General features: G+C 45.0%; 1 protein-coding gene across 1 annotated transcript in view; it reads left to right on the forward strand.

The window, feature by feature from the left end:
- Window positions 1-14160, forward strand: part of LOC139713812 (uncharacterized) — a 34919-nt gene extending 20759 nt beyond the window's left edge. Inside the window, exons 16-21 of the mRNA XM_071625518.1 lie at window positions 381-582; window positions 1214-1439; window positions 4955-5102; window positions 6037-6099; window positions 11297-11528; window positions 14122-14160. Coding sequence (XP_071481619.1) covers window positions 381-582; window positions 1214-1439; window positions 4955-5102; window positions 6037-6099; window positions 11297-11528; window positions 14122-14160 — 910 coding nt within the window. The remainder of the gene's footprint in view (window positions 1-380; window positions 583-1213; window positions 1440-4954; window positions 5103-6036; window positions 6100-11296; window positions 11529-14121) is intronic.

Below are 14160 nucleotides of genomic sequence, written 5' to 3' on the forward strand. Positions count from 1 at the left end.
GATTAGTGTAAGTATATGTTTCATGATATGTACAATGTAATTCATATCAAATTAGAGTACTGAGAAAAATATCCTGGAGGTTTCCTGCTATTGGCTGGTAGTCCAAGGTAGCTTGAAATTCTCACACAATTTAGGCAATGTTGAGAGGTATGCTTTTACCCTTAATTCAAGATGTTTAATTCTTTTTTGTTGATAATTTTACTCTTGACTTTTTACCCATGAATCGGTACTTTCACCAGTGTTTCATTACATTTTACTTTTTATTCAAGATGTTTCACTGCTAGTTTAAGATGTTATGTCTTCAAGTCAAGATGTCTTATTCTTGATTAAAGAAACTAGAACAAAGCCAAACTCATATTTTACCCTCCCGTGTCCCCCAGAGTCTATGACAATGCCACAGCCATTGCCTTGATGCAGCAAACTAACATTATTCTCAACATTGAGGGAGGCTTGAACAAGAGTCGTCTACGCAAGTATCACCAATACATCAGGGAGTTCTGTAGCCCCCAGACACTTTACTATGACGATGACATGACCTCAGAAGGTGCAGAAGACCTTCGCAAGATGACCTTCAAAATCAAGGTACAAATTTATTACTTAGTATCGTATCTTGTTTAGTCTATTAATCCATGTAATGCAGTATTCTTAATCCCCAGCTATCCCTCTATAAATGCAATCCATGGTTTTAGATGTATGGCATCATAGCTTATAAGACTTGTGAAGTATTTTATGCTACCTGTGCCACCAATGTATGGAATCAATGCTTGGATCACCTTTTCTGTCTCAGAAAATGTTTATCAAAGTGTCTGTCACTTGCTTAAAGGCCATTGTCCAATTCAAGCTGTTTGCTTATCATTATTGACAAACAGTCTCCTCCACCTGTACCGGTATACTTAAAGATTTGTCGTCATGTATTATGTACATGATTATGTACCGAGAACTCCCGTTTATATGTCCATGATTTGCAAATATGTTTGATACTGTCATAATTTTTGGGTTCTATACAAGTGGAAAAATAAAACTTACTGAAACTGAAAACTTTCAAACAAAAACAAAAAAGGGGAAAATATGTATTGTGATTTCGCCATACAAATTTGTAGTTTTGACCAAGGTTAACTTCTCCTAAAGTAACTAAAAAATCAGAGTGCACGAGTTGGAGTACATCAATCCCTGCAAAAATTTCAATCTATTTAATATCCCATGTCTTAACTAGGACTCCCTTCAAGAGCTTGATGATTATATCCGAGAAGACCAGCACAAGAACCACACAGGGAGTATCAAGGAAGTGAAGGCAGAAATAGAGGAACTTCGTCACCTACACCAGAGAGCCATGAAGAAGGTGCACAATGACCTCAAGGTTACTCAAGAGCTGCTCAAGGCAGTGCTGGAGCAGATGGCAGGAGGCAAAGGAGGAGGCACAGGAGGTGGTGGTAGAGGAGGTAAGGAGGTGGTGGTAGGGGAGGTAAGGAGGTGATGGTAGGGGAGGTAAGAAGGTGGTGGTAAGGGAGGTATGGAGGTGGTGGTATGAGAGGTAAGGAGGTGGTGGTAAGGGAGGTATGGAGGTGGTAGTATGGGAGGTATAGAGGTGGTGGTAGGGGAGGTAAGGAGGTGGTGTTAGGGGAGGCAAGGAGGTGGTGGTAGGGGAGGTATGGAGGTGGTGGTAGGGGAGGTAAGGAGGTGGTGGTAGGGGAGGTATGGAGGTGGTGGTAGGGGAGGTAAGGAGGTGGTGGTAGGGAAGGTAATGAGATGGTGGTAGGGGAGGTATAGAGGTGCTGGTAGGGGAGGTAAGGAGGTGGTGGTAGGGGAGGTAAGGAGTTGGTGGTAGGGGAGGTATGGAGGTGGTGGTAGGAGGTAAGGAGGTGGTGTTAGGGGAGGTAAGGAGGTGGTGGTAGGGAGGTATGGAGGTGGTGGTAGGGGAGGTATGGAGGTGGTGGTAGGGGAGGTAAGGAGGTGATGGTAGGGGAGGTAAGAAGGTGGTGGTAAGGGAGGTATGGAGGTGGTGGTATGAGAGGTAAGGAGGTGGTGGTAAGGGAGGTAAGGAGGTGGTAGTATGGGAGGTAGGGAGGTGGTGGTAGGGGAGGTAAGGAGGTGGTAGTATGGGATGTAAGGAGGTGATGGTAGGGGAGGTAAGAAGGTGGTGGTGGGAGAGGTAAGGAGGTGGTGGTAAGGGATGTATGGAGGTGGCAGTAGGGAGGTAAGGAGGTGGTGGTAGGGGAGGTAAGGAGTTGGTGGTAGGGGAGGTATGGAGGTGGTGGTATGGGAGGTAAGGAGGTGGTAAGGGAGGTATGGAGGTGGTGATAGGGGAGGTAAGAAGGTGGTGGTGGGAGAGGTAAGGAGGTCGTGGTAAGGGAGGTATGGAGTTGGCTGTAGGGGATGTAAGGAGGTGGTGGTAAGGGATGTAAGGAGGTGGCAGTAGGGGAGGTAAGGAGGTGGTGGTGGGGGAGGTAAGGAGGTGGTGGTAGGGGAGGTATGGAGGTGGTGGTAGGGGAGGTATGGAGGTGGTGGTAAGGGATGTATGGAGGTGGTGATAGGGGAGGTAAGGAGGTGGTAAGGGAGGTATGGAGGTGGTGATAGGGGAGGTAAGAAGGTGGTGGTGGGAGAGGTAAGGACGTCGTGGTAAGGGAGGTATGGAGTTGGCTGTAGGGGATGTAAGGAGGTGGTGGTAAGGGATGTAAGGAGGTGGCAGTAGGGGAGGTAAGGAGGTGGTGGTGGGGGAGGTAAGGAGGTGATGGTAGGGGAGGTATGGAGGTGATGGTAGGGGAGGTATGGAGGTGGTGGTAGGGGAGGTAAGGAGGTGGTGGTAGGGGAGGTATGGAGTTGGCTGTAGGGGAGGTAAGGAGGTGGTGGTAAGGGATGTAAGGAGGTGGCAGTAGGGGAGGTAAGGAGGTGGTGTTAGGGGAGGTAAGGAGGTGGTGGTGGGAGAGGTAAGGAGGTGTTGGTGGGAGATGTATGGAGGTGGTGGTCCTCTTGCGTATGAGACCTGCTGCTATGCTACGTCTTGGAGGTGCTGCAGCCATTCCACTGTTGCTGGGCATGGGTTGGTCAAGTTAGTGTGGGATCCTAGAGGTGGTCCGAGCTTGGTACATTCCAGCAGGATGTGGTCCGCTGTCTGCTCAGGTGCACCACACAGACAAGCAGCTGAGGAACTGAGGCCCCAGCGATGCATGTTGGCCCCGAAGCGACCTACACCAGTGCGGAGGCGGTTCAGGGTGACCCACTCTCTACGAGGGAGATCAGCTCCTGGTGGGATGGTTATGCCAGGGGGGATGGTGAACTGTGTGGGCTTTGTCGTCTCTTGCCAATCATGTTGCCATTCCTCCACAAGGTTGAAGTTGGAGGTTGCTAGTGATTTTGCATGATAGCTGAAGGGTCGACGAGAGCGTAGGCGTTGGCGGGTGAGGTTTTGGGCTCTGGTGACACGAGCATGTATGTGGTATGAGGTGTCTGGAAGAGCCTTTCTCACCAGACTGGCCATGTGGTGTTCTCTACGGAGTGCAGGTGGGGCAATTCCAGAGAGGACAGGGAGGTATTTCACTGGGGTTGGTCGTAGGCAACCGTTGACTATTCTCATGGTGTCGTTGAGAGTAGCATCCAGTTTGTTGACATGGGAGCTCCTACACCATGCTGGGGCAGCATATTCTGCAGCAGTATAGACGAGTGCGAGGGCACCTGTTCGGAGAGTGCTTGTGTGGGCTCCCCAGGAAGAACCAGCCAAGCGGCACAGAAGGTTGTTCCTTGATGTCACTTTGCCACGTAGTGCCTCGATGTGCTGTTTGAAGGTGAGTTGCCTATCCAGTTTCACCCCGAGGTAAGTCGGGGTGGGGTTGTTTGGGAGTGTTGAGCCATCCAGCTTGACTGAAGCTGTCTGTGAGCTTCCTTTGTGTTCAAGGTAAAGAGTGTCGCAGTGGTTTTTGCGTAGCTCAGTCTTAGCCGCCATGTCCTCAGGTACTTGGCGAGAGCATCCATGTCATTTGACAGTGTGTTCTCAACCGTCTTCTAGTTTCTGCCAGAGTACAGGAGTGCAAGGTCATCTGCATAGGCGTACTTGGATGATGAGGTTGAGGGGAGATCACTGAGGTAGATGTTGAAGAGTGTTGGAGCCAGAAGGAGGTGATGGTAGGGGGAGGTATGGAATTGGTGGTGGGGGAAGTATGGAGGTGTGGTAGGGGAGGTAAGGATGTGGTGGTAGGAATGGGTATGGAGGTGGTGGTAGGGGAGGTAAGGAGGTGTTGGTGGGGGAAGTAAGGAGGTGATGGTAGGAATGGGTATGGAGGTGGTGGTAGGGGAGGTATGGAGGTGTTTGGGGGACATAAGGACATGTGGTAGTAGATCTATATTATGGTAAGGAGGAGGAAGTTGAGTTGTAAGAGATGCTGATAGTGAAGGTAAGGTGTGGTAGTAGACCCAAGGGAAGTAAGGAGGAGGCTGAGGAGATGGTGGTAGGGGAGGTAAGGAGATGTAGTAGTAGATCCCTAAGTTTGATACATGCTGGCAGTGTAGAGTCGCTTGCTTCATAGCTAAGATTGAACATGCAAAGAAACCTTTTCTATCTGCCAATCTGAAATCTATCTCTTACTGAATACCAAGTAACATCTTTAAACAGGCAGAATTGTCTGGTTGACTACTTGACACTGTGATTTATTTTTTCTGTCTTGATACCCGAAGCATTGTCTATTTTGATATGCAGAATTATTAGTCAGGTGAGAACACATAATAATGTATGACAAACAACCCACTAGGGTAATAGAGTCAGCATGAGACATGCATACAGGACACACAGTTTGCCTCAGGAAAAGTCGCTGATCAGCCTGTGCGTTTTGGAGAACTTCACATCAGAGACACGTTCTTGAATTGTGGCAGATCAATTTGTACAATCCCAATGAAACGATATTTGCTACGATTTGCTAGTAGTGCGATACCTCATCCTTTGCATCTTTTTAATGTCTATTTCCAGTTGTTCTACCTCCAATCACCCAGCAGCCAGATGATGATGAGGGAGAACGTCAAGGTGCAGCGACACCACGGTTTGTTGGTCGGAGAGAAAAACGTTCCTCCTTACCATCACTCTTTGGTGATGACAATGTGGATGACACTATGAGAAGGTGAGTAAAAACAGGGGGTAGAGCCAAGAACAGAAGGTTGTAAGATGGTGTGATATGAAAATATCCAACTGCACTTTGTTGTTGGAAGGTTTATCGTTTACATTATACTGACCTAGAAAATAATGATACTGAGATGGAAAGGATACCCACAGTGCTGGAGGATGGAATGGTCTAGCAGAGAGCAGAAAATTGTTTCTGTGTTTATTGGCATGAAAGCTAGTTATATTAAAAATAAAACAGTGTACAAATGCACATGATAAAATTTATGTCAACAAGATGGAGCATTTAGTGCTATTTCAGTGTATTATGAAACAAAACTAACATCACATTTGTACATATTCAGAGGATTGGCCATTTAGTGCTGTGAAATCTATATCATCTCATTTCATTTAGAGCATACTGCTATAAATCACTAAATGGGGGGTGTTTCATAAAGCTGTTCTTAAAGTTATGAACAACTTAAGAATGACTGGTGATCAGTTCTTGTGCTGAATTATTGAAATTCTGATGAGTATAGCACATCAGAGCTGATCACCAGTCGTTCTTAAGTTGTTCGTAACTTTTAAAACAGCTCTTTGAAACACCCCGTAGATCTCATGGGGTTTACAATGTGTATTTGAAGCATGTCAATAAATGATAAATAAATGTGTGAACTGCTTAGCAAATGAAGTCTTCAAGCTCTTCTAAAGGGAGAGCAGTGTTAATTGCAAGAGACAGCATAGATATTAGTAGGGTTATCAGTGTATGTCCCATGTAGTCTTTAATCCAGACTGAGGGAGCTGAAATACACAGACAGTGAGAACAAGCTGTGATTTCAATGTGAAGGAGGAGCATGAAATCAGTATACATGTCTGACTGACCAAAAGGGAGGATGACTTTGTCTGGGACCATTACAACTCATTCATTCTTCCTTTTCACTGTCTCTTATTCACAGCACGAGGGAGCCCCCCTACTTAACCTCTCCAAGACCAGACACAACTGGAGATGACAAACAAAGGTATGATTCATTTTATACTTAGCCTTCTTTTGGCTAGAAAAAGGTGGCAGCTCCAATTTTACCCACTGGATTCAGAAGTATTCAAACCATATTCTCAGTGCTTTGTTTTTTCGTAGGGTTGGAAAAATAGCAGAGAAGCACATTTTGATTTTTAGTTATGAGAATGATATTGGATTTGCATTGGGAAAATGGCTCACAGTTTATTTCATTTACTGCGGCTTCACCTCCCACTGCTATTATCATTTTAGGAAAGAGATACCGATGATGTATATCATGCATGAGAATCTGACAACAGAGTCCACACGATGGTCATCAGAGCAGAGGCTGTTGAATCAACCCCCCCCCCTTGATATTTTCTGCGACCATTCTGCTGCACGAATTTTTTGGACTGCGCCGCTCGCTGACTTTTCACTTTCAAGTCTCGCACGTCTTATGACACCATTTTCACGAAAATTAGACATACCGTTACGACGTTGTACAACCTTTTATACATGCTTTTCAGATGAAAATGGCTAAAAAACATGATTTTGTTTACAAAATCTATGCAAATAGAGTTTCCTCTCCTCATTCAAAAAAAAGATATGATTATTTTTACTTTCAAAGGCTGAAATCAATTAATTCTAGCATAATTATGCTTGGAATAGGTTCTGTAATAAATTTTGTGGAAAAACGAAAAAAACAAAAGGTAAAAAAACAGAGAAATACATAAGAAATTAATTACACAATAGAATACATAAGAAATGAATTTTGATACCAGATTTTTTTTACATTGGTACATTGTTAGGAATGTTACAAGGAATAATGTCACCAAAAATTAGGATGCCATTAGCTTTATTTTCTGAATTAGAGCAAAATTTATGATTTCATGCATATTAAGTAATATAAAATATAAAAAATGAAAAATTCAGTTTTTTATTTTATAGTTTGGCAGATTACACAGGGGCGTCACCAGCTTTTTTTCAAGGGGGGTGCGTTTTGACCCTAATGTAACGAGATTTTTTTTTTTATTGGACAGACATTTGGAATACAGGAAGCTCTCAATCCCTAGACTTTTACTCTTGTTGAGGGAAACCAAGCGGGGAAAGGGCACCGGCGTAGCTAGGATTTCATCTTTTACAGTAAAAAAACTACCATATGTTGGAGCTATATTTTTTCGCTTTGGAAATAAAGGGGGGAGGGCGCACCGGGCGCAGCTGCCGGCAATTACTGGCAGCAACATCAGGAGAAAGGCATAACATTTAAATGCGAGCGAGCGGAGCGAGCGAGCTTGAATATTTTGACATTTTACAGTAAAAAAACCCCCTGCCGTTTGTTGGTACAGTATATTTTTTCGCTTTGGAAATAAAGGGAGGGGGCGCATCGGGCGGAACTGCTGGCAATTACTGGCAGCAACATCAGGTGAATTGCATAACGATTAAATGCGAGCCAGCTTGAAAATTTTACATTTTACAGTCCAAAAGCTGCCGTTCTTAGCCATATTTTTTCGCTTTGGAAATCAAGGGAGGGGGGCGCACCGGGCGGAACTGCTGGCAATTACTAGCAGCAATATCAGGTGAATTGCATAACGATTAAATGCGAGCGTGCGAAGAGAGCGAGCTTGAAAATTTTACATTTTACAGTCCAAAAACTGCCGTTCTTAGCCATATTTTTTCGCTTTGGAAATTAAGGGGGGGAGCGCATGCCACCGAGCGCAACTGCTGGCAATTACTGGCACTGGCAGCAACATCAGGTGAATTGAATAACGATTCAATGCGAGCGAGCGAAGAGAGCGAGCTTGAAAATTTTGACATTTTACAGTAGAAAAACTGCCGTTTGTAGCTATATTTTTTCGCTTTGGAAATTAAGGGGAGGGGGCGCACCGGGCGCAACTGCAGACAATTACTGGCAGTAACATCAGGGGAATTGCATAAAGATTAAATGCGAGCGAGCGAAGAGAGCGAGCTTGAAAATTTTACATTTTACAGTCCAAAAACTGCCGTTCTTAGCCATATTTTTTCGCTTTGGAAATTAAGGGAGGGGGCGCACCGGGCGGAACTGCTGGCAATTACTGGCAGCAACATCAGGTGAATTGCATAACGATAAAATGCGAGCGAGCTTGAAAATTTTACATTTTACAGTCCAAAAACTGCCATTCTTAGCCATATTTTTTCGCTTTGGAAATTAAGGGGAGGGGGGGGGGAGCGCATGCCACCAGGCGCAACTGCTGGCAATTACTGGCAGCAACATCAGGTGAATTGCATAACGATTCAGTGCGAGCGAGCGAAGAGAGCGAGCTTAAAAGTTTTGACATTTTACAGTAGAAAAACTGCCATTTGTAGCTATATTTTTTCGCTTTGGAAATTAAGGGGGGGGGGCGCACCGGGCTCAACTGCAGACAATTACTGGCAGTAACATCAGGGGAATTGCATAAAGATTAAATGCGAGCGAGCGAAGGGAGCGAGCTTGAAAAGTTTACATTTTACAGTCCAAAAACTGCAATTCTTAGCCATATTTTTTCGCTTTGGAAATTAAGGGAGGGGGCGCACCGGGCGGAACTGCTGGCAATTACTGGCAGCAACATCAGGTGAATTTCATAACGATTAAATGCGAGCAAGCTTGAAAATTTTACATTTTACAGTCCAAAAACTGCCGTTCTTAGCCATATTTTTTCGCTTTGGAAATTAAGGGGGGGAGCGCATGCCACCGAGCGCAACTGCTGGCAATTACTGGCACTGGCAGCAACATCAGGTGAATTGAATAACGATTCAATGCGAGCGAGCGAAGAGAGCGAGCTTGAAAATTTTGACATTTTACAGTAGAAAAACTGCCGTTTGTAGCTATATTTTTTCGCTTTGGAAATTAAGGGGAGGGGGCGCACCGGGCGCAACTGCAGACAATTACTGGCAGTAACATCAGGGGAATTGCATAAAGATTAAATGCGAGCGAGCGAAGAGAGCGAGCTTGAAAATTTTACATTTTACAGTCCAAAAACTGCCGTTCTTAGCCATATTTTTTCGCTTTGGAAATTAAGGGAGGGGGCGCACCGGGCGGAACTGCTGGCAATTACTGGCAGCAACATCAGGTGAATTGCATAACGATAAAATGCGAGCGAGCTTGAAAATTTTACATTTTACAGTCCAAAAACTGCCATTCTTAGCCATATTTTTTCGCTTTGGAAATTAAGGGGAGGGGGGGGGGAGCGCATGCCACCAGGCGCAACTGCTGGCAATTACTGGCAGCAACATCAGGTGAATTGCATAACGATTCAGTGCGAGCGAGCGAAGAGAGCGAGCTTAAAAGTTTTGACATTTTACAGTAGAAAAACTGCCATTTGTAGCTATATTTTTTCGCTTTGGAAATTAAGGGGGGGGGGGCGCACCGGGCTCAACTGCAGACAATTACTGGCAGTAACATCAGGGGAATTGCATAAAGATTAAATGCGAGCGAGCGAAGGGAGCGAGCTTGAAAAGTTTACATTTTACAGTCCAAAAACTGCAATTCTTAGCCATATTTTTTCGCTTTGGAAATTAAGGGAGGGGGCGCACCGGGCGGAACTGCTGGCAATTACTGGCAGCAACATCAGGTGAATTTCATAACGATTAAATGCGAGCAAGCTTGAAAATTTTACATTTTACAGTCCAAAAACTGCCGTTCCTAGCCATATTTTTTCGCTTTGGAAATTAAGGGGGGGGGTGGAGCGCATGCCACCGCGCGCAACTGCTGGCAATTACTGGCAGCAACATCAGGTGAATTGCATAACGATTCAATGCGAGCGAGCGAAGAGAGCGAGCTTGAAAATTTTGACATTTTACAGTAGAAAAACTGCCGTTTGTAGCTATATTTTTTCGCTTTGGAAATTAAGGGGGGCGCACCGGGCGCAACTGGACGATTACTGGCAGTAACATCAGGGGAATTGCATAAAGATTAAATGCGAGCGAGCTTGAAAATTTTGACATTTTACAGTCCCAAAACTGCCGTTTGATGCTATATCTTTTTTTGCTTTCGAAATTGAGGGGGCGCACCGGGCGCAACTACTGGCAATTACTGGCAGCAATATTAGGAGAATTTAAATGCGAGCGAGCGAGCTTGAAAATCATTGTGACATTTTACAGTCCCAAAACTGCCGTTTGTAGCTATATTTTTTTTTTGCAGTAAGGGGGGGGGGGGCACCGGGTGGAACTGCCGGCAATTACTGGCAGCAACTTCAGGAGAATGGCATTACGACTAAATGCCAGCGAGCGAGCTTGAAAATTTTGACATTTTACAGTCCAAAAACTGCCGTTTGTAGCTATACTTTTTCGCTTTGGAAATTAAGAGGGGGCGGAGACGCCCGGTGCGCCCCTCCCCCTGGAATCCGCCACTGGTAGTCAAGGGTGTCGGTTTATGTTCATGACTGGGGGAGGTATGACCAGCGAGGTGGCGTCGAAGTGACCAAGTATGGGAAGGATGTCCAAAATCTATGTATATAGTCAACACTGTATAGAATGCACTTGCACTAGTAGATAATTATGTATAAAATCAGTGCTGCCAGAACCAGGGGTGCGGATTGCTTTTGCCTACGATTTTTTCTTCTTTTTTTTTTTGTCCCCGATGCAAAATTTCAAAAAAATAAATAAATAGATAAACAATAATAATCATTTAGTGTCCGGCGTTGAGGTCGCTCGCAGACTGAAGGTTTTTTTTTTTTTTTTTTTTTTTAGGGTCTGAAGGGGGGTGCGTTCGCACCCAACGCACCCCCCCTGGTGACCCCCATGTTACACAACAGGTAATGTATGTGCCAAATTTTCAGGGCGATTGCGCGATCGCCGGCCCAGATTTTTTGGGGGGTGGGGGGGGGGGGTTGAATCAACCCTCCCCCGGCCACAGAATAGGCCAAAAAGCCCGGCCTGATTATGGGTAAGAAGATTTACAATATTGTACAACAATATAAAAATCTGAGAGGGCACCCATGTGAAATCAATATGGAGTATGTTGTCCATCAAGCCTCAGACCTCTATCCTACCTTTTTTTTTTTTTTTTAAGTCCTAAGTAGCACAAAGCAAATTATCACTTCTTGTTCACTTGCAAGGAAACTTTCATCACTTTATGCTGTGACGGGATGAAAACCTCATGAAATGCTCAGCAAAACATGCTCACTCTTGGATCCCTCTTATTCACATGTTAACTGTCTAGATATAAACAAGAGACAACTATTACTCCCTTTTTGTCTCCTCTCCAGGATCAAAGTCTACCGAAATGAGAGCAAGAGGCAGCGGAAGTTACGTCAGCAGCGAGAAGAGTACCTCCAGCAGAGATTGAGAGGAGAAGAGAGCATGGCTGACCCAGGCCCCTCAGGTCAAAGGTCAAAGGGTGAGACTCGGGATGGCCTGGAGAGTAGAGGTCAAGACGTGGATGAGGAAGCTCCCCCTGAGAGTTTGGCAGACCTGGTACGACTGCAGTCTTCTGTCATGGTGAGTTTTAGTGATGGAATAGACCTGGTATGACTGCAGTCTCCTGTCATGGTGAGTTTGAGTGATTGGATAGACCTGGTCTGACTGCAGTCTTCTGTCATGGTGAGTTTGAGTGATGGGATAGACCTGGTATGACTGCAGTCTCCTGTCATGGTGAGTTTGAGTGATTGGATAGACCTGGTCTGACTGCAGTCTTCTGTCATGGTGAGTTTGAGTGATGGGATAGACCTGGTACGACTGCAGTCTTCTGTCATGGTGAGTTTGAGTGATTGGATAGACCTCGTATGATTGCAGTCTCCTGTCATGGTGAGTTTGAGTGATGGGATAGACCTGGTCTGACTGCAGTCTTCTGTCATGGTGAGTTTGAGTGATGGGATAGACCTGGTATGACTGCAGTCTCCTGTCATGGTGAGTTTGAGTGATTGGATAGACCTAATCTGACTGCAGTCTTCTGTCATGGTGAGTTTGAGTGATGGGATAGACCTGGTACGACTGCAGTCTTCTGTCATGGTGAGTTTGAGTGATGGGATAGACCTGGTACGACTGCAGTCTTCTGTCATGGTGAGTTTTAGTGATGGGATAGACCTGGTCTGACTGCAGTCTTTTGTCCTGGTGAGTTTGAGTAATTGGATAGACCTGGTATGACTGTAGTCTTCTGTCTTGGTGAGTTTTAGTGATTGGATAGACCTGGTACGACTGCAGTCTTCTGTCATGGTGAGTTTGAGTGATTGGATAGACCTGGTCTGACTGCAGTCTTCTGTCATGGTAAATTTGAGTGATGGGATAGACCTGGTACGACTGCAGTCTTCTGTCATGGTGAGTTTGAGTGATTGGATAGACCTGGTACGACTGCAGTCTTCTGTCATGGTGAGTTTTCGTGATTGGATAGACCTGGTCTGACTGCAGTCTTCTGTCATGGTGAGTTTGAGTGATGGGATAGACCTGGTCTGACTGCAGTCTTCTGTCATGGTGAGTTTGAGTGATGGGATAGACCTGGTACGACTGCAGTCTTCTGTCATGGTGAGTTGGAGTGATGGGATAGACCTGGTCTGACTGCAGTCTTCTGTCATGGTGAGTTTGAGTGATTGGATAGACCTGGTCTGACTGTAGTCTTCTGTCATGGTGAGTTTGAGTGATGGGATAGACCTGTTACGACTGCAGTCTTCTGTCATGGTGAGTTTGAGTGATGGGATAGACCTGGTACGACTGTAGTCTTCTGTCATGGTGAGTTTGAGTGATTGGATAGTCCTGGTCTGACTGCAGTCTTCTGTCATGGTGAGTTTTAGTGATTGGATAGACCTGGTATGACTGTAGTCTTCTGTCATGGTGAGTTTGAGTGATGGGATAGACCTGGTACGACTGCAGTCTTCTGTCATGGTGAGTTTGAGTGATTGGATAGTCCTGGTCTGACTGCAGTCTTCTGTCATGGTGAGTTTTAGTGATTGGATAGACCTGGTCTGACTGCAGTCTTCTGTCATGCTGAGTTTTAGTGATTGGATAGACCTGGTCTGACTGCAGTCTTCTGTCATGGTGAGTTTGATTGATGGGATAGACCTGGTCTGACTGCAGTCTCCTGTCATGGTGAGTTTGAGTGCTGGGATAGACCTGGTACGACTGCAGTCTTCTGTCATGGTGAGTTTGAGTGATGGGATAGACCTGGTCTGACTGCAGTCTTCTGTCATGGTGAGTTTGAGTGATGGGATAGACCTGGGGGGCATTTCATGAAAGGTCTTGTCGGATGAAATATCTGACAAGTCAGTTATATCTGACAAGTTCAGAGAAATCAGCCAATCAGACTAGAGAATTTCTCAAAACTTGTCGGATATAATTGACTTGTCAGATATTTTATCCGACAAGTTCCTTCATGAAATGCCCCCCAGGTACGACTGCAGTCTTCTGTCATGGTGAGTTTGAGTGATGGGATAGACCTGGTCTGACTGCAGTCTTCTGTCATGGTGAGTTTGAGTGATGGGATAGACCTGGTCTGACTGCAGTCTTTTGTCCTGGTGAGTTTGAGTGATGGGATAGACCTGGTACGACTGCAGTCTTCTGTCATGGTGAGTTTGAGTGATGGGATAGACCTGGTACGACTGCAGTCTTCTGTCATGGTGAGTTTGAGTGATGGGATAGACCTGGTCTGACTGCAGTCTTCTGTCATGGTGAGGTTGAGGAATCAAGTATTCCTTGCAAAGCTCTTTGGTTGTACTAGCTTCTAGAATTCTAATGAAATACACCATTCAACGATGTTTTGTGCTCTGTTTTGCATATGATGTTTTTGTGATAAATTTTGCTCTTCTAGATTGATGAATGTGATGTATTCTTAACCACCTGTACAATTCGACAAGTAGACTGCATGTACATGGAAGTCTGATCAGAACATGACTAACTTTCATGAGAATGGTATTCTATTCAGGATATTCAAACTCCAAACCAGGCTTCACAGGAAGTATACACTTTGCAACTTTCAAAATTCATGAGTTTCCTTTTGAAATCCAACTTGTGTCAATTAGTTAGTTTGATTAATCAACAAAGCTGATCACTAAGAAGTGTTTAAAATTCTCTGTCATTACTTTCCCTTTTCTGTGTGTCTCAGTTTGATACAGAGATGAGTGAAGACACCACGAAGTGCTGA

The sequence above is a fragment of the Diadema antillarum genome, unplaced genomic scaffold (assembly GCF_040938485.1).
Source record: "Diadema antillarum isolate AM-2024a unplaced genomic scaffold, OU_Dant_1.0 seq00002070_RagTag, whole genome shotgun sequence".
NCBI lineage: Eukaryota > Metazoa > Echinodermata > Echinoidea > Diadematoida > Diadematidae > Diadema > Diadema antillarum.